This window comes from Lepisosteus oculatus, chromosome 4 (assembly GCF_040954835.1).
Source record: "Lepisosteus oculatus isolate fLepOcu1 chromosome 4, fLepOcu1.hap2, whole genome shotgun sequence".
NCBI classification, from domain to species: Eukaryota; Metazoa; Chordata; class Actinopteri; order Semionotiformes; family Lepisosteidae; genus Lepisosteus; species Lepisosteus oculatus.
This window is the reverse complement of record NC_090699.1, coordinates 17,135,999-17,157,228: the sequence shown is the minus strand read 5'-3', so window position 1 is coordinate 17,157,228 and position 21,230 is coordinate 17,135,999. Positions and strand designations below refer to the sequence as shown.

Below are 21,230 nucleotides of genomic sequence, written 5' to 3'. Positions count from 1 at the left end.
CTTGCAGATGATGCCGCCTAAGAGGATTAACAAACACTGTAGAAGCATCAAATGTATTTCAAAAATATTTTTATCAAATTCATAACTGGGAAAACACCTTGCAAATTATATTAAAGTTGTAAAAGTGCATTTAAAACTGAGAGCAAGAAGCGGAATTAGATGCCCAGTCTTGAGGTTGGAGCTGTTACTTTGTCTTTCTTCAAGAAACAATGAAAAGTAATTGGATCAATTAGCTATCACCTATCAATGAGGCCAGATGGGCTGAAACCTCCTTTCATTTGTATCCTCTCTTATATGATGGTTTAGGTCAGAAAGCTACATTACAGGTATAAATACATACTTAGTACTTTTATTTCCCAGGTTTGTGAGTGAATTTTCCTCTCTCTGTCTGTGAGGTTTCCAATGAAGAAATCAGAAAAGGCTTGCCTTTCTTTGAAATGCAGCTGTCCTAATCAAGCAAACGCTTTTTGAAACCTGCCCTCTTTTCCAGAAGCCAATCAAGTTAAACAGCGCTGTGTTATGAATACACACGGGGGATAGAATGAAGATGAACCATTCTACTCACTGCGACTTGCAAATTAAACCTGACACAAGTGCTGGAACTCCATCACCGATAAACCTGACTGGTATTTCAGATTGAGCTATATTTAGACTTATATATCCAAGGTGAAAGGCAGAAGAGGCAATCTGAAGCATAAACCCTGCAGTACGTTCATGCCTGATCCTTGAGCAAACCAGGACTGGTAAGCATCAAGCCTTTTGTGCATCCAACAGCACAATTAGAAACAAATTGACTGAGAATAATTTGTCTAATGGCAGAGCCAATAAACAAGTAAACTGAGAAAGTGATTTAATGTATCAGCACTGGCTGTTGCCTTACAAATGGCCCAAGTGCCTATTATGAGTGCTTAGTAGACCCAGGGGGATGGACATCTACAACAGAAACAAAAACACGTTTCTTTTGATTTCCCCAGGTTATCAACCACACAATATACTGTACAGACTAAAATATTTTCAGAACCTGGCTCCTGCTCCGCTACAGGTCCTGCCTCTGGAAATGACCTTTGGAACTGGCCACAAGCACTGCTGATGAGCACTGAAAGCAAGGAATGAGCGGAGGCCATCAGGTCACTCAGTCCGCTGTCAGGGGGCAGAGGGCGAGACAACAGCTGTCTGAGGGCTGCTGGGATTGTGTGTGGGATTGCCTGGAAACATCTCTTTCCTCAGAGCAGCTGCCTGATTTCCCACAATTGTTTTCCTGCTGATCAATTTATCAGCTATTACTTAATCATCGGTATGGAGTGAAAAAGAAGAAACTTTGCCCCGGGACTGGGAGATGCTGTGTTTGAGATCAGCAAGAATACATTATGCATTCAACAAAAAACATTTAATGACTGGTTAATGCTTAAAAAATTACTACTTGTTAGAACTCAGTATACGGCAAGAATTGTGAACTCAAAAGTTGCTCTCAGACATTACAGTCCATGTGTAACTTAATTTGTAACTCATTTACAGATAAATTTGAGTGTCAAATGAGAGATGCAATACATTTTAACAGTGTCATAAAAATATAGGCAGGAATTAAAAACAGTGAAGCTGCCAAAGGGAAATTCAACTATGGTATTCCGACCGTCCCTTTCTGCTCACACAGAGCTCAGTCCATCCACCAGGTGGCAGTGTCCTTTCCTTCCCTACTTGTGGAGCTTTTGTTAGGGTATCAGCTGAAACAGGGGACCAGAACTGCAGCTGCACACACCCCATGGTCAGTCTCAGCAGCAGCGAACTGGAAAAACACACATGAAATAAACACTGAGCCAAACACAGAAACAGGTCTGAGTACTGGTAGTCACCAGTTAAGATACCATTCATTTATGCCTCAATCTTTGTTGAGGCATAAATGTAGTTTGTTAAACTGTTTTATAAGATCATTACAAACAAATGGTAAAAGGGTTTTATCATTGTCAGGAGACGTGTTACAGCACTGGCTCTTAAAGGTTAAAAATGTCATCATAAAATGCGTGGGAAAACAACAAGAAAAGTGGAATGTACTGTAATAAAAGTTTTAATAGATTCATAATGATGTACAAATCAAACATTATTCATTCAGATTTCTGGAGGCAAAGGAAAAGGAAAACAGGTAAGTACATGTCTAAAGTTCTTTCAAATCTTGGAAACACATTTGCATACAACAGGGATATTCTTGCTTTCTTTGTTAGACTTGTAAGTCATCTATTTTTTCAAACTCTTTCCCTGAACAGAACATGTGTTTTTTATTAATTGTTCATTACTCTAAAGCATTTAACCCCCAAATCCCTGAGTGAAATTTATCAGGCCGAATGTTTTTTTTCTCAAGAAATGGTTTTTGATTTAGTTTATTTTTTGGAGAAATATGAATCAGAGATTTATTATTGAAGGGTGTAATCTACAGCAATTGACACAGATCAAAGAACACTGTGCAGTTTGTTTTATTTTAAACACATGGTCAGTTTCTCTGTTACCACTGTTTCCACTGATGGAAGACATTGGGGACAAAAAGGATGACTATAGCAGAATTAGGGTACAGTTTTTAGCTTAGCTATTTTTATTACTAATGCTTTCCAATGTCATAAAAGGCTTACTGAGACAATGAAGTAAAAATATGATTCCACCGTTTTTCAGCACATCCAGCAATTTAGGTATCGATATTCCACTGTGAGGAGGCTCTGACACAATTCAGAGGGAGGAGTTATCCAAGGGGCAACTGCACAGGAGGAGATGGAGTGGAGGAGGGATACATGGGACTAAAACACAGAAAGAGGTGTTTGCATGAGATGAATACAGAATATAGCAAAAGTCAGTAATGATTATGATTTAAAGCAGCTGGGTGAGATTATTATCATTAACCCTCCCAGACTTGAATCTGCAGTACAGTGCTCAGGAGTCACATCCCATTACTAGTGCATGTGTATTCAGTATTGACCTGGGGCTTTACCTTAGATAAGATACAGCTCACCCTGGAGAGACTTCCTGTTGGGCTGCATGTCTTGATGAAACAAATATACACCGGAAGCAATGGTAAAAGATTTCTGTGTGTCAATATGAACGATATGAGGTAAAAGTCATTTTTTTGCCTGATGAATGAGGATTTGATTCTGTGGCGCAAGAGGATCTGATATAATCATTTGCAAAATAGGTTGTGAGCCTATATATGAAAAACATTAATGTTTTTGGTTAATCATTGCCTAACATATTTTGAAACACAGTAGATTCTAAATTCTTACCAACACCCTAAGACAGCATTCGTGCATAAATTGTGTTAAAACGTGAGAACAATGTTTGATCCTGAGCTGTAATGATGTGACTTACGTCTTACTTAGCATGAGGACATTTTCTTGACAGCATGAGGAAATGTTCTTGAGAGAACAAAACATCAGTTACGTGGCTGACAGGCAGAGCTGTTGAAAGTCAGGACCATGCACTAGGACCAAAAGGGTTAAAAATGTTTTTCAATTTTAATCCTAAACTGTAATCATTTTTTTTATAATATTGTGCAATCTGCACCCCTGCCAAGGCCCCGACTCCTAGGAAAGAACAACTAACTCAGCACATTATGCACACCAATAAAAGATCAAGTTTCCAACCACAGAGCAGGGTGGAAGACAGAGCTGCCTTGTGGGGCAGACCAACTCTGCTGTCAAGCCCCACAACTGTTCAAAAGACCCAACAGCAACAGTTTGCCTCAGACAGGGGCAGCTGCATTCAAACAGACACGTGACCGAGGGGGAGACAGACACTTGGTGAAATCCGTATTTTCGTTTACTCGTTGGAAGGAGTTTCAGGAGAATACTATTAATCCTGAAATCAGGTTATGTCCATTTTCCCAAAGACGAGTTTTTGTAAGTACACAAGGAAACACTGTTAGATAACGCTACAGGAGACAGTAAGTAATCCTCCCCTGTGATCAGCTAACACAATGAATACAAAGACCCAGTGGTCGCGTTTCATGTAGGTCCAGATGGAAATTTGTGCTGGTTCCAACTGCAGCACAGGAAATGACATTTCCTACATTTGCAGGAGAGGAGTGATTAGAAAGGGAGGGTGTTTCTAACTGAGAACAGAACAAGTACTGTTTCATATTACACACACAGACCAAATTACTGGGACTCCTTTCGCGAAGACGTTTAGCTGAGTTTATGGAGCCTGTGTGTCTGAAAAATGAAAATCTCTTCAGTGGTCATAGTTCTCCTGACTAGAGCTTTAATTGGAGGTAAGTGTGCTTTTCTAAGCTTTTAACGAAATTATAAAATAGACAACTCTTTGAGGTAACTTGATCTGCCTGCTGGAGTCAGGATGCAGCTGTCATAGATGTGAAAAGCACAAATATGTTACAGGGTATGTTAAAAAAATAGTCTTGTTCTTAGAAAGGCTCAAAAGCAGGGAATATTAAAGAGAAGAGAGGATGAAGTGCATCTACTGTATATTACACATGTGAGCACATCAAGACATGCATTAGATTTTACTTTGACATGCTTTTGAAACCTGCATGAAGAAACTCAGAATATGTGCCTTTTAGCTAGACAAGTTCTTAACTAATGTGATGCAGATGTTCTTTTCACTTTTTTTTACTTAAAAGCATTCAGCAAAGATGCAATGTTTTAAGTTTTCAAGAAAATACCTGTATCAACAGGTATTTTCCTGAAAATACTTTGCTGTGTTACTGTGCAGTTCAGACACCATCTAAGAATCAGCTATACCTCAGGTAGAATGGGACTGTTCACATTGTGTCACCTCAAGTGTGTCAAGAACCCAAATAATCAAGTCCCATTTAATGTAAAATCACTGCTGTCTCTGCTTGGCTCCTTACTTTCATCCATCAATTTCTAATCCACACATTTCACATTTTTATCTACGCATCTTGTTCTGCACTGCTGTGCTTCTTTTCACTGAGCATCCTTACTCCCTTTTCTTTACTATTTCATATGTTCATAAACCTTTTTTGAGAATACGGAGAAAGCTGGGTATTTTGTCTCTTGTCCTTTGTCAAATTAGAGAGGTAATTCTGTGCTTGAGGAGCTATTAGCCTGTGATGTGGCTGTTGCATGGAAAACCCTTTCTGGATTGGCTCAGGGCAAACATCACAAACAGAGAAGAAAGCAAACAAGACAAATACTTAAACAGATGTTTCCAATCTTGAGTTTGTTTTTTAGCTTCAGAAAACTTCACAAATTCCTTCCACCTGTAGTCTCTCTCCTGCTGAACATTATTTTAGTGTACATTCATGTTTGAAATTAATCAGACTGTCTCAAGGATAAAAGTCCTGTTCAGCACATGAATATAGCATTATGCTGTTGAGAGACATTTGTGCTTAATAACCAGTTTAAAAACTGGGAGCAGGTTAGATATTTTTATTTTATTAGGGACAAAATATTAAGTGTCTGCAATCTTTGTCTTTTGTTGTTGCAGAATGAGTAGGTAAGTGTGTTTCAATGAAAATGGGTTTAGGGATTTTGAATCTGGAAGATTCTACACATTATTGTCTCTTTCTGAAAACTACGCCTGTTCCTTTGTCAGTCTTTTTCTTGTCTTTTCTTCAGTTTAGGAATAATCATTTATTTGCTACAGACATGTATGATGTTTACAGCTTTAAAAAGAGGACTGTGGTCTTGTTTACTGTCCTTCATTTTTTCTCAGTGAGTCAGACACTTTGTCTCTTCATCACAGGGCCTCTTAGCATTGTTTCTTAGCATCATTATTTTATTTCCATCCCCATGTGACAAGACTCACAAAATAAATTATATTTAATTAAACTATAAACTTTAATATAGTAACTTCATATATACTGTAGTCAAAGTCTCTTAATTTCTTTGATAACGATAAAAAATAGTTTAGTTACAATTAGTTTAGTAATGTAAGAAATAATTTTAAAAGCTTTCTTTAAATAATCCATGACTTTAATATCTATGATAAGGCTCCTTCTAGGCAGTGCAGACTGCTTGAGAATGTTCATAGCCTGATTAATGTTTTTTAAAGAGTCACTATAGAACAGTCTACAGCATAGCCTGACAACAACTATCCGGTCTGTGTGTCACTTTGTTTCCCTCATTTTCCTTTCCAGAAGTGTGTGGGGCCCTGAATGTCACTGTGTCTCCCGGACCCATCACTGTCTCGATGGAGGGCGAGAACGTCACTCTCTCCTGCCATGTCTCTCAGAGGAAAAAGTCTAACAGCCATCTGGTCATCCGCTGGGTGTTCTCTCTGGTGTCGGGCGAAGAGCACCTGATTGTCAAAATGAACATGAGGAGGGTGCAAGTGTACGGAAACGACACAAGACGCTTCAATCAGCAGAAGCAGATGCTTGTAGAAGAGATGGCGGGAACAATCTACAATCTGGTCCTTTTGAACATTTCACAAGAAGACAAAGGCCACTACATGTGTAAAGTCCAGGAAATACGGAGACACCGGAATAGATGGAGAGCCTCGTCAAATGGCACAGCAGCCACAGAATTAAGAGGTGAGGTCAAATCGAAGGACCAGAAAACAGCTCCACCAGTTCACCGGCTTAGTCCAGCTCCACGTTCCCCACACACAGACACCAGCCGAGTGCAGCTTGCTAACAGCTTGTCACTTATACATCAGGCATTGAACGTTATACAAAGGTGCCCCTTTCTCTCCCTCTCCAAATAATATCGTGCAGAAAAGAAAATAGGGGAAAGAAGTAATCAGAAGTCCATCTCTGGATCAGAAACGGGCTGTGCTTTTAGACTAAGTCAACAGTCACAAGGCCATAATCCCATGACACACTTCTTTTAGAGGCCAGCGGTGTGTGAGGGGCTTGATTGGGGAAGGTGTCGGGCTCTGTGCTCGACTCCACAGGTGCTTCCTTTGGTAACTTCCGATCAAATTGGACCCTAAACACAGCTGTCCAGATCTGAATTTCCTCACTTCCGGGTTTCTTTAGGAACGGCACTGGCTCGTAATTCCTTCCTCGAACTACGCAGAACACATTATAAAAGGCAGGGCAGCCACTGCTAATTAGGAGGGGGGGGTCAGGCAGCAAGAAAAAGAACAGCAGAAATTGTCAGTACATGTTTCGACAGCCTGCGTAAGCAAATGGAATCAATCTGCTCTGTTGGAACTGCAATATGCAGTCCTACAGTATTCAAGACTGTGTAATCTTGATCACCAAAACTGCTCACCGAATTCTTTCTAGTAATCTGCTTGGACTTTTTTACATCAACAAAGAAGGTGATTGCAGTGTCGATATTGCTGAGATAGCACATGAGACGGAAAGTCCTTTGTTTGTTTCACAGTGGGAGATGAAGCTGAATTGTAACATTTCAGCTTTTGCTTCCATGCACCATAATATATTATTACCACTATGAATTTGTCTGCTGCCAATACAAACAGCTATTGGGTCTGAAAATGTGTAGAATTTGGACATGCTGAGATGATAACAGAAGGAACTTTGGCATGGGTATTCCAGTAAAATATTGACATTGGCTGCACAGTGAGAGTTCCTCCCTATTTGTACAGTGTTGTGCGTAATGCACAGCCACACGCACTGCTACAAGAACAAAGGAGTAGAGAGTAACAGCCAGTCTTGTCTCATGAGGACCACAGAAAAAGGTGAGATAAAATGCTGTCTGCCTGTCAGGGTCATGGCCAGCTTTGTAAAAACCGTTAAATTTATTTAGTTAAAGGAAAATAGACATTGTTAATACTGCAGTTAAATAAGTTTCATCCTTTAAATGTTTAATGTGACCTACAGGGCAGGCAAGAGGGATTTAGAAAAAGTAAGTCTTGGTAAGCTAACCTGCTAGAGTTCTTTCAACAAGGACCTCTAGTAAAGGATAGAGATATCCTTTGTTTATGATATAATAAGGTTCAGTATATTTATTGTCATAAACAATTTAAGAAAGTTCTCATAAAAGATTCTTGGAATTCTTCATTCTCAGTGCTGATATCATTCAAAGTATGCATTTTAGTAACCGGATGGTTAACAGATACAAAACATAATACACAGATAAGAGAACAGAACTGCATAATAAACAGAAAACAGAAATCATTGATAGGGGGTTTATGCTCATATGGTAGTGATGTAATTTGTGGAGTACCACAGGTATCTGTGCTAGAGCCAGTGCTATTCTTAATTTCTATCAATGATCTAGATTCTGGTAGAGTTAGCCAAACTAGTCAAATTTTCAGATTATAACAAATTAAGAAGATTGGTAAACATTGTAGAAACAGCAAAGCAAATATAATAAGATTTAGTCAAAATTCAATACTGGAGAAACCATTGACAGGTGGCACGTCATGTACAAAAGTGCAGAATGCAGGTAGCAGAAACAAATGCAAGATGAGAAACACTGAGCATGAAGAATTTACTAACAGATAAGGTGTTGACAGTGACACATTTAATGGAGTTTGTAATGAATGTTTGGGAACAACGTCAACAGCCAAGTTCAATCAGACTCAGTTGTCGGTACTTCACCATCACTCCCGACATCATTTCTCTCCTAAAACATTATAAATACTGCATGGAATCCCCCTCTCTCCCTTGCATATGTCTTTCAGCATTCTACTGTATCTCCACCCGCTCTCCACCTCCACAGCTGCTCCTTGGTCACTCCTCACTCTGCTTGGGAGTCCCAGCCTTCTTGTCCTATGGCCAGGAGGTCAGCCCATAGTCAAGCGGGTTAAGCCAAATTTTGACTAAAACCATAATCTTTTCAGTATGCTTAATTCTTGGGTGTTATTCCTAGTGAACATCTTGTAGCCAACAAGGGGAAGCAAAAAAAAAGGTTAAATTAAGCTACTGTATATCTAAAAGTGTAAAATTGAAATCAAAATAACGTCATGATAAAGTTGTACAGGGTACTATAAAGACCACATTCAGAATAGAGTGTTCAGTTTTGGTCACCATGTTTCAGAAGCTTATTTCTGCTCTGGAATGAGTCTAGAGTTGATGCTGAGGTAAGCTTAAAGGAATATCCTACACGGGGAAAGTGAAAGAACTCAGTCTTTTAAATCCTGAACAGAGAAGACTACAAGGGGATCTGATTCAAGTACTGAAAATGCTCAATAGCACTGAGAAAGGCAACGCAGTGGAAAATTGATCCAACAGATACAAACGGAAATTAAGTGCAATTAAAACTGAGAATAAAAGGCACTTTTTAGATAAAGGGTTGGGGGAGTGTAACAAGCTACTCTGTCATGTGGTTGAAGCCTGGTTTCTTTCAAGAAATGGCTGGATGAGGCTAATTTTAATCCATTAGCTACTCACTCCTGTACCAAATGGTGAAACAGGCTGAATGGCCTCCTCTCATTTGTAACCTTTCTTGTCTTCTTGAGACTCTGCAGTCCAGCCCTTGGAGTGAGATTTTGTTGCGTGCATCTGTGTATTTTGTTATATAGTTATCTTGCAGGCAAACCACACGTTAGTGCCAATAAAAAGTATTTCGTTGAGGTGTGTGTTAACACTTTTTCAAAGGAATTCTTCAGGCCTCACTCAGCTTCACCACAGAAAATGTGAATCAGATGTGGATTTGAAGGCAGGGTTTGAATCTGGAGTGCTAAATTTACTTTGGAGTCAGAAAAGCTGTTTTTCATTTTTCTGCAAAGATATTTATATAATAAGAAATGTGTGCATATAGAAATACCTTTATAAGTTTTCACAGTTTGTATTATTCTGGTTTATGACTGCAGTCTTCTTCAAATACAGGGACATATTTAATATATAGAAATTGATATACTGTAAGATACTTTAAATAGTAAGAAGAGTTACATTCGGAGGAGGTCATTCGTCCCATCTAGGCCGACTGTTTTCTAGTAGATAATTGATCTGAAGATCTCATTCAATCATTTCTTGAAAGAACCCAGGGCATCGTTATCAACAACACACCATGTGGCTTGTTCCATACTCCCAGAACTCTTGGTGCAAAAATTCAGCTTGTTTCATACAAACGTTTTTAAACAAATATGGAATCAACCATAAATTTCCCTTTCATACCCTCAAGTCACCACAAGTTGGAGTTGCTAGTCATCAGCCAGCTCTTTATGAAATTTTCCCCTGGAGCACCCACTTCTGAGAGCTCTCTCCCATTTCAGCTGCTGCATGTCACAGAGTCCTGAGCAGGAAAGACACTGGAGCAGTGCGGTTCTCAATGGCATCAGTGCACGCTCACGCCTGCTCTCCTAATGTGATCCCAGCACCTGTCTGACTCCTATACATCACCTCTCGGAGAATCCCAGTCACACTCCGCCAAGGACATACTAATACTAGGGCATTAAGATTAGTTTGTCGAAGAGCGTGCAGTTATCAACACTTCCTTCCCGATTCCTTGAGATCACAGTAAAGCGAGCAACAGTGAGCAGAACCAGCCTTGTTCAAACTCCTGTATCTTTCAGCAATCAGTTAACAGCACTGAGCTTTTCACGAAACAAGGGTGAGAATCCATCTTTGCCAAGGGCTGAGCGAAAATCAATGGGACACCAACAGCTACAAGGTGGACTTTGTCAAATCGTGCTTTGCCATCTGGAACCTGTTGCCATGGGATTTAATAAACGACCTGACGTGAAAATGATCCAGAGCTCTCGGCTACAGGCATGAGGTTATGTATGGCTTTTGGAAACAAGAACAAATGCATCACACAAATCAGGTGCAGAGGCAGGCATGAAAAATTGTTCTTGGACAGACAGAAAAAAATGAGCGTATTTCCCATTTCAGCACAGAGAAACTGAATTATTTTTTAAAACATATGTTCTAGAATGGGCAGTATTTAGCATTGCCGCCTCACCAAGCTGGTGTCAATTCTTGCCCTGGGGTGTAATTGACACAAGGTTTGTTCTCATTGCATTCGTGAGGGTTTTTTCTGGGTGCTCCAGTTTCTTTCCACAGCCCCAAAATTTACTGGTAGATTAATCAGCTTCTGGGACTATCGGCCCTGGTGTGAGTTTGCGTCTGTGTGTGCCCTGTGTCCTGTCCAGGGTGTAGCCTGCCTTGCGCCTGTGGCTTACCAGGAATTGGATGAAGGATAGGAAGTGAATGGATAGATATCGTAATAAATACACCCTGAATCTGAATCTCCTTAGAACTGCAGTTGACTTTGGGGTGGCTCAGGACAGAGAGGAGCCACAGTTCGTTAGAGCTACTGGTTAGATATCCAGGAAACATCACTCTGGACTTATTTACCCTAGTGTCAGATAGAAAAAACATTATTACAAAAACATAAGTACTCTAAAAATGAAGTCTTTTCTCTCTTGAAAGGCTCAGAGCTGGGTTTTGGTCTGATACCTGCATTATATATGCCATGTTTAGTTGCTACCTGTATATACATTATACAGGTGCTCGCAGATTTAAGTAAATCTGACTTTACCTAGAAAGTATACAGTAGAAAGATCCTGTATATTTCTTTTAGTTGTAGCTGAAACATGTTCAAGCGGTGTGAAAAGCAATCCGACACTACGATTTAAGATATGTGAAGTTCTGTGTTAGGTTTTTTAGCAATGCTCTTTGCATGTGTTACAGTTGTAGTGGTCGTTCCATTTTTTCCTTAAAAAGTGTGCTGGCTGGTGGAGAAGTAAGAACAGAATTGGAACCTCTGATGGGTTTATTGCCCTTAATAATGAACAGGTGCATTCTTGTCTTGGAGAGAGGATGAGAGAGGTATCACTCGCTGTCAGCCCGTGTAGAACCAGACAGGAGGAAGAGATCTACCTTCCTCTTTGTACAGTATAGAGGGTGATTGGGAAGAAGGTGAGCATTTCATCAGTCCTAGCAGTTCATCACTGGGGGTAGAACTTCAGTACTACAGTATACTGTAACAGTATTGTAATAGTGTAGCTGTGCATTATTACAACACTGTCATAATAATTACATGTATTATCATTAAATGTAAATGCAAACGTACTGTATAAAAGTTCATTGTGATTTACGTATATTTTGGTCTTGGGGAATCCATTGTGCATTATTCCTGAGCTTCAGCTATTGTCTGTGTAATTCCCTGAGGATTTACTGCTGCAGATTGTGATAAGATTGGTAAAATTGTTCAGAGGGTAATCCTTACATTACTCGAAGGGTGACTGTGTGTATATTTTTTAAAAAACATGATTGAATTAGCTCTCGAGTCAGAACACGTTTTGGCTCTTTGGGGGCTTCGTTTAGATAAGACACACATTCTCTGCAAATGAGGCACACTATAAGGTTCTGCACATCATGAATAATAACCCTGAAATTCCTCATGACCTGTTCTGGAAGTCATTCAATGGAAACAGTCTTGCTCTCATCACTGTACAGTATATCACTCCCTTTGTCAAAGAGATTTATGAAAATACTTTTGTAACAGCGGAGACTAAACATAGTCAAACGCGTGCGTCTCTGTCTTGTTTTTAATTTATGAAAAGTTAATGTGTTCAGCTCTCTGCAAGGCCCATGAAAAGCTCTGCCTGTGAAGAACTGCAGCACGAGACACTGTACAGTAGGTGCAGGGCTCTGACAGGGCCGCTGATAGAGACGAGTCAGTCAGAACAACTCTGAACTCCTAGGGGGGAAAATAAAGACAGACAGCAAGAGCCGGGGTGCCATAGGCACCACTGCTCCTCTCTTCTCATGTATTTCTGGACATCTCTGTGGGAGTATGAAAACCACAAGGGAATGAACCAGGAAGCAAGTTTTTTTAGAAATAAAAAGTATAATCTCAGCACAATGATTGCATAGTACTCCAACTCCAGCATAGTATGTCTTACGCACTTACAGAAACATGTAATCAAGCTGTTTTTAGCTCCCCATAGCTGAAGATCGCTTTCTAACTGTCTTGCAGTGCGTGTCTCACCCGTTGTGCGGGGCAATGAAGGGATCTGGCGTCTTTTCGAAGGTACTGTTCATTTTTCCTCTTTTTGTCACTGACAGGTTCTGTTTGGGGTGTATATTTAAAGAACAAACAAAAACAAATCAGGTCCTTACCGTGGCCAGATCTTGGGGAATCCTTACAATTTGTTAGCTGTTTTTATCCATTATCCATTATGGCGTAATGCCTGGCTGAGCTTCAGCTGTTGTCGGCGTAATTCCCTGAGGATTTACAGTACTGCTGCAGCCTGCCTGCTCACACAGCTCAGGGATCGCTCTGACTGCTCCACTCACGGTCAGCTGTCCTCATTCACCCCACATGGCACAGTCCAGGGGGGGCAGAGCGTCCAGGGGTTTTGATGAATATCTTATTATATGCTTAAATAGAACGATTCATCATTCCACAGCTTATTTCAGGGACCTATGAAACCTGCTGGAATGTGTCTCCCCAGTCTTAAAGCTGTGAACCAATACTTGAACTGAACTCCTCTGTCACAGGTTTGAGAACATAAGTTTATATGTTCTCAGTGGTAGATTGCATGTTTGGCACATGTGTGGTCCTGAGTTCAATCCCTAGCACCTCAAGCAATTACCAAATGGTCTAAATGAGTTAGATGGCCTCCTTTCATTTATAACCTTTCATATGTTCATATCTTCATACAGTATGCACCTCTAGCCCATTTGGTAGTTTGTAGCTAATAAATCTGAGGATCCAGCTTTTTCTTGTAAGAGTTCAGGATATTGGCTTCAACCACATGGCTGCTCAGCTTGCTCCAGATTCCCACAGCCCTTCCCAGAACTCTCTGCTCTCTGCAAGCAGATGTCAAGGACACATCTGCACCTCTTCAGAGAGCACAGAATTGTTTTGTGTGGGATACGGATGGTGTGCTTGTGTCCAAATTGTGCAAAGCTTTTATTCGCTTACACAATACACACCTTTAATATAAAACCAAACATCAGACGTGTGCGTGTCTGTGAGTAATCGAGCACACACTCGGCAACTGGAACTGATTAGCTGCTAGGAACCAACAGAGCAAAGGGCTAATGACCTCATGGTCTCATCCACATCATTGCTTGTGGTCTTGTGTTTTAACTGCTGCCTGTGTGCTGAGAGTAAATTGCTCTGTCTGACCTTACCCCCCCACCCCACAAACCCCCTGAGCCTCATCACTGGCAGAGGCAAAGGCATGACAATCCTGTGGAAAACTACTCTGTAGACAAACTGCTGGGCCCAGAGGCAACACGGCGAGACCTGTAGAACAGGCCGCGCTGATAAGCATGTTTTCAAACCACCACAGTACTTTATTTAGTTAAATACATAGATAAAAAGAATGATACAAACATTTTTTGTCATTACTTTGCACCTATAGGTGGTTTTTCATTCCTTGGGAGCAATGAAGTAATAATGGCAAAACTGAAAATAGGGCTCATATATCCACCCCTTGTTCTTTCCTGGGGGAGAGAACCCAGGCAAAAAGTGCTGTATGAGAAGTGGTATCAGGTAACTTGGACTCTGCCATCCAGTAAGGTACAGTACGTTCATGGGTCTGGACTGATCTAGCACAGCCCAGCACCTGGATTTAAGCGACTGGTCTCCTGCCTGGACTCGACCGAGCCAGCGTGTTTCGCCTTTCAATCTAAAATTAAACTGTAGCTCTTGCTCTCCCAATATAAAGAGAGAGTGTTCATGGTTTGCAAAAATGCTTCTAGGACAGCTAATGGGATTGTTCTATCCTCAGTTTTGCATTACTTTACTCTGCCTTGTGGAAAGACGTAGTGTCCTCTTAGGCACTAGGGGTGAGGTAACTTTGTCAGTTTGCAGGTTTGCTTTCAAAACGAAAAGGGCACAAACACTGCACATGATGTTAGTAATTGTCTGTGCTGTAACCCTTTGTCAGGCTTAAACATCTCTAGAAACACCAAAAGGGCATCAGACGTTACATATATTACAGTGTGTTGGAGCGGTGGGGCTCAGACCATACTCCCATGTACAGTACGTGACATATTCTTTCTGCAAAAGTTTTTGTCCAATTTCTCATTCCTCTGATGACAGGCACTAATAACGCTTAGGAGGTATAGTCGTTCTCAAATTAAAGTGAAATGCTAAAACTGAAATACTAAAAAAATTCAGGTTAAAAGGCAACACTCATGTGAACAAGTACTTCCAATGAATGGAATCATTTTCACCACTAGCATGAAATGTTGAAAAAGAAAACCAGATGGTCAGGTTTTGTTTTTCATGCTAATTCTTTTTTTTAGAAAAGTTGCTTTTTATAATTTCCTACATAGTATTTGTAACCAGTGCAGTGAAAATGTGTAATATCTGTGATTTGATTTTGCTGGGACAAATTTCCCAACCATCTGAAGACGAAGAAATCTGAGCAGAGGCTCCTGTTGTGTTTTCAGATGTGTACCTGTGTGCGGTGCTCATCTGCTCCGTCGGGATAATGTGTGTGTTTGTGTTCACCGTCATCCTGATCTGCCAGTGTCTGCACAGGAAAAGCCGTTTAAAAGGTAAATTTCACCATTTTGAATTCTGGACCTGAAGCACATTCTGATAATGAAATGTAGGACTAAAATCCCCCCCTTTCAAAACCATGGGAGAACAATTGAAAAATAGGCGAAACACGAACGTTTTTGCGACAACCGTGGAAAGGTGACGTTTTTGTAACAGATTTATATGAACAGATACATTTAAACAGGGATTAAAACACCCCCGCCAAAAATGAACGTGCAGTATCTGGGGGCTTGACACAGCCATTTTCAATCACACACCGAGCAATCCCAAAACATTGAGCAGACATTCACATTTCAATAATTTTTGTTTTATTCCTCCACAGCGAGCTATTATTTGGTCAAGAGTCCACAGAACAGGTAGGTCTCTTTTGATACTGTTAACATTGATGGGTTTTCTTAAACAAAAGGAAAGGGAACGTAAAAATGATTTGCAGCAGCTGTGGAGAGCATTTAATTAGTTTTTGGGAGGAGCCTGGCTAGCGACTTGCCAGACGGTGGGCCGCACAGAATCCCAGAATGGTTCCCATGGCAGCATCCTTCACTTCCTGCCCTATTAAAACAACCCGCACAAGATATAACAATGCATCTTGGAGACTCACTTCAGACTCTATTAAATGCCATGACAGCACTCTGTAAGGTTAACAACTCACATGTGGCACCTCCTGCAATTTCCCTGCCGGCCTGAAACCTTGCTTTCTGGAATACACCTGTATCTACAGGAGAGGGGGAAAAAAATAGATCTTTTAATAAATTGTATTCTTCAGAGCAGTGCCCATAGATGATATTGCATCCTGGTAGACTCCAAGGCATGGTTTGTATCCTCGAGGACAGACACCGTTTATCTGATTAGCCAAACCACTATTGGCTGCTTAATAAGAAGAATTTGCAAATACAACAATACACATGTAGGGCAAATTACATCGAATCAGCATAAACATGTGCCCGAGCTAGATTCTATGAACTGCCGTTTACCCAAATGTACACATTTTCTTATTAGGCCAAGGTCAGACAGTCTCTGCCACGGAGCAGAACGGCGCTGTTCGCCTCTTCAGCTCTTTCGTTTCTCCTTGTACTGTAGCTCTGGGGAGACTGTAACCAGCGTTGTTAGCTCCTCGCCCGTGCTTCCCAAGAAAGAAAAGAAATTCAAAAAGAAAAAGAGCAAAGAAAATGCTGACGTGCCTCCAGAAATCCCAGCGAAAGGTATATTTGTATTCTCAGACACTCGGACTATTTTGTGAAATGGTGGCTGTACAGTATGTACTTGTCTTGTTTTTTTATTGTTAAACATTTAGGGATTAGAAATAATAATAATAATAATAATAATAATAATCATCATCATCATCATCATCATCATCATTTTACTTGTCATTAAAGCTTTTTAAAACCAAAATAATTAAACAAAACCTAGTTTTTCATTTGCGTTTCAACCTCCTGGGATTATTTATGAGGATTTGTATATTGATTCACTTTTAGGTCACATCATAAAGCAGAAATCTGTGTAACCGAGAATATCTCTATCATCGCATTCATGTTTTGTATATTGTACTGGTCAGTTTAAACTTAAGTTGTGACATGCACCCATACCTACACTAACATTTATTTTACAGACTTGGGCCATTTTATTAAAACAAGCAGGTTAAAATAAATTTAGAACTCTATCACGTACCTGCGTTGCACGCACATTGCTATCTGCAAAACAACAATTTCACCAGCACCACATGGCTGGCTCTAAAGGGGTGCATACTGCAATGTATCAGCCTTGTTTTGTCAAATAAATTAAGAAATTGCAGGCATGTTTTGATAGCAAAAAATCAAACCTTGACAGGAAATAAAGGCATTTCGTCCACATTTTAAAGCTGAAGCAGTTTCTTTAAATGCCAGAGCTGCGGCTAAAATCCATAATACTTTGGCAGAGCATCTGGATTAATTATAAGTGTCGTTAGTACAATTACAATTCGAGATTTTTGCTTTTTAAAGTAACTGGGCTACTCTGCAAGTTCTAGTCATTTCGCCTGGCCGTGTGAATACAAGGCACTTTGACATTCATCATCATGTTCCGGATTCGTATGGTACAGAGGAAAACCAGCATTCTCCCTCAGTGAACTGTCACTGCGGCCTTTCGGGCTGTTAATATTGATGTCAAATCTTAAGATGACAAAACACTAGACACAGTTCAACCATGCAACACAGCAGAAAATTCATAGACTCAGGAAGTCAGAGGAAATGTGCTTTTTCTGGTCTTTTTGATTTAATCAATAAAAAAAAAAAACAAGAAATGAAATGTAACTTATCCTGGCTTACTTTTTCTAGCTCCTATTGCCAATATGCCCAGAAGGCCCAAACTTCTGAAAGCCCAGCCCAGGAAGGCGGTGCTGGTGAGTGGGATGTTGTATTGTGTGTTTTAGACATGGCTATAGCTTGCAATGTGGTGGGTGCAGGGTCATCCCGCAAACCTGGTTGTGTGATTTCTTTGTGCTAAAATCGTGATTTGACATCCTTTGATGAAGAAGACGTTTTCTTCTGAATCTATGGTAAATAATTATTCCAATTCTAGGCAAATCTCTCTTTGCAAACTTCGTACATTATTACAATTCTAATTAATTGGGCAGTATTGCAATCTGCTGCAATTGATTTTAGGCATTAACTCGAAGTTCTGCAAATCATATTGATCCATTCATAATTGTAAAGAGTACTCAGTCATTCATAACCTATTTTGGTATAACATTTCTGTTGTTTTCCTTCTGAGAGGAATGTTAACAGAAGATATGGTTTTGCAGCTGGTGTCTGTTTTATTTTGTTGTTTTATTTTGTTATCTTTGAATGTCAATTGCTGCCAAGTACAGTGTACACTGATACAGTACATGACATTAAACTGCTTATAAATAAACCAGTCATCACTATTGAAAATATCCACATGCATCTATTAATTTCTGAAATCAGCTTTATTCTTTAAGGTACTTTATTTTATTTTTTCAACATTTACGTAGCGACACTGTTTTTCCTGCAGTAATAGAACTAGTGAACCGATTATCTTCCACACACAAAATAAAGTGGAGACATTTCACAGTACTCTTTCTTCTGCTTTGCCTCCACAGAAAGCTCACCTTTTTATATACCATGTGGAACAAATGGGAGCTAATTAAAAAAAGAAGTTTAATTATTACATTAAAAGTGTTTTTTTAAGGTCCTTGTTTTATTAATCATAGTTGTATGTTTAATCTTTTTGTTATAAATTGTATAATCTTTACATTTTAAAACCTCTGGTGCTTTTGTTCATATTTTCAATTGAATTATTACAAGCAAGAAATATGCATGGGGGAAATTACACTGCGTGCTTTATAGTGCCCTATTGTTTGTAGAAGTTATTGCTGTACCTTCTTCCATTTATGAAAGTACTAATTTTATTTTGTTTTATTGCTTTCCAAAACGCAATTATTTATTTAGCGGGCTTCGTCTTTATTGCATTATATTTACTATAGAAGTATCATAAAAAATATATAAAGAAACATCACTGCAATCCTGCTCCGTGACCCATCTCAAGGAATTCTGTTATTTTCAAAATCTAAACATAATGCGATAACTTCAAAAATAAGGAGACAATACACAACAGATACAATGAAATTTCCAGTTAATGAAATCAAACATCTGCCCAGCATGATTTCATAAAGCCGGGTTGTTGAATTTGTTTGATCAGGAGGCTTGGAGTTTGTCTGCGGACTCACAATTACAACGGGTACCTCTGTATTTTACTTGTCATTAAAGCCTTTGGGTTTTGTGATGACCGTGGCTCTGCTCACACACTGGGGGTGTCTGCTTCACAGCACTTAGTCAGCCTTGTGTTCCTGCATCATCTCAGTGGTTCAGTGACACGCTCTGGGCATTTTGTCGGCTCTCAGCACCAGTTATTATGTCATTATAATCATCAGGGTTTGGATTGTGACACACATCTGCATTTTAGACCAATGAGGCCAGCCTTTGGTCTGAGTGAAGGCCCATGCATGCTCCCCAGTCTAGGGCAATCCTTTGGTGTGAGTCAAGCCTGATGTGTGTGCACCGGTCTAAGGCGATCCTTTGGTGTGAATTTAAGGACTGGACTGGACTGTTTGATATATCCTGTGCCTAGCTGTTTTGGTTTCTGTTCGGAACGCTGTACTGAACGGTTTCTACAGCAGCACTGTGTAAGAACCTTTGAACGCTCTAGTCCCCAGGAACAACCAAACACATTTTAAAGTGATCAAAACACATACACTGAACAGGCATGGTCAGAGTGAAGACCAATGTGTACACCCACTGCGAAGGCGATCCTTCCCTCGGTAAGACGCTCTTGATGTCAGAGTGAAGCCCGATGTGTGTGGCCCCTGTTAGGAGCTCTTGATGTCAGAGTGAAGCCCGATGTGTGTGGCCCCTGTTAGGCGCTCTTGATGTCAGAGTGAAGCCCGATGTGTGTGGCCCCTGTTAGGAGCTCTTGATGTCAGAGTGAAGCCCGATGTGTGTGGCCTCTGTTAGGGGCTCTTGATGTCAGAGTGAAGCCCGATGTGTGTGGCCCCTGTTAGGCGCTCTTGATGTCAGCGTGAAGCCCGATGTGTGTGGCCCCTGTTAGGCGCTCTTGATGTCAGAGTGAAGCCCGATGTGTGTGGCCCCTGTTAGGCGCTCTTGATTTCAGAGTGAAGCCCGATGTGTGTGGCCCCTGTTAGGCGCTCTTGATGTCAGAGTGAAGCCCCAAGTGTGTGGCCCCTGTTAAAGCACACTTGATATCAGAGTGAAGTGCCTTTGTGCGTGGCCCCTGTTAAGGAGCTCCTGTCCTGTGTGTTTCAGCCGAGGATTGCAGAGGAGAGCCTGACGTACGCAGAACTGGAGCTCGTCAAGCCCCAGCCGGAGACCCGGGCAGCCTGCACAGGGACCGTGTACGCTCAGATTCTGTTTGAGGAGAAACAGCTGTAAATATTCCTGTACCATAATCAGATAAATTACTATATTGTTTATTTATAAAAAAATATTTTTCGTTTTGTCTGTTCTTTCATGTTTCTGTTTCTGCTTCGTGTGGATACACTTCTGTTCTATTCTGCTAGATCAGTTTACCTAAAAGGATAAATCTTCAACCTCTTGAGATCTAATAGAATAGACAAAAAGAAATAACTGAACAAATATATATTGTATATTTTTGAAGAAATCTTACATTGATGAAGAGTCATGTCCAGTAGCATCCTGAGATCAAATACCATGTGTCTGTCTATCTTGTAAAACATGAAAATTTAAATTTTATTTTAGGACAAAAGATAAGTATGGAAATTTAAATATAACTGCATGTGTTTTAAATTGTAATTTTACTGGTCTTTTTATAAGTATTTTTATATCCCGTAGTAATGAATAAAAAAACAGACATAAAGAAAACATAATGCACATTGAAAACCTGTGTATTAAATTTCAAAACTTAAGTGTGGTTATTGTGTGTGTGCTCATCTGTCACACCCTTTTTATTCTGAAGAGTGGAGCTTCTGTAAATCACAGCTATTGTAAATCAAAGGGATTTGTGGGTTAAAGCCTGATGGGTTACAGTACGACTGGTGTTACAGCAGAGCAGGGCCCAAAGTTGCCCTGCACACAATTCCTGTGCTTAGATTTTAAAAATGGACAGGAATGTCAAGCTTAAGAAACATGGAGATGAAAACCATGTAAGAGTGGCAGTCGCTAAAAATTTCATAGCTGATTCAACAAAAGATTTTAAGCTGTACCCTTGATATGCCTGGTGCCAAGCAGGGTGCCCAAGTTGTCAGTGCCTGTGATGAACTCACCCATGGTTACATTTATTAAAAATTATAGTAATTGCAATGATGCTTAATAATTAGCTTTACAGTGCATTATAATTGGGTTAGACTACAAGATGGTTCTG

General features: G+C 40.1%; 1 protein-coding gene across 1 annotated transcript; it reads left to right on the top strand.

Annotated features, from left to right (window-relative positions):
* Positions 1 to 3,680: 3,680 nt before the first annotated feature.
* Positions 3,681 to 20,770, top strand: vstm4a (V-set and transmembrane domain containing 4a). The gene is made up of 8 exons (XM_006630249.3): positions 3,681 to 4,246; positions 6,095 to 6,490; positions 12,798 to 12,851; positions 15,230 to 15,337; positions 15,664 to 15,697; positions 16,419 to 16,540; positions 17,651 to 17,715; positions 20,156 to 20,770. Exons 1-8 carry the CDS (start codon positions 4,195 to 4,197, stop codon positions 20,279 to 20,281), a joined length of 957 nt encoding a protein of 318 aa, XP_006630312.2. The 5' UTR covers positions 3,681 to 4,194; the 3' UTR covers positions 20,282 to 20,770.
* Positions 20,771 to 21,230: the final 460 nt, after the last annotated feature.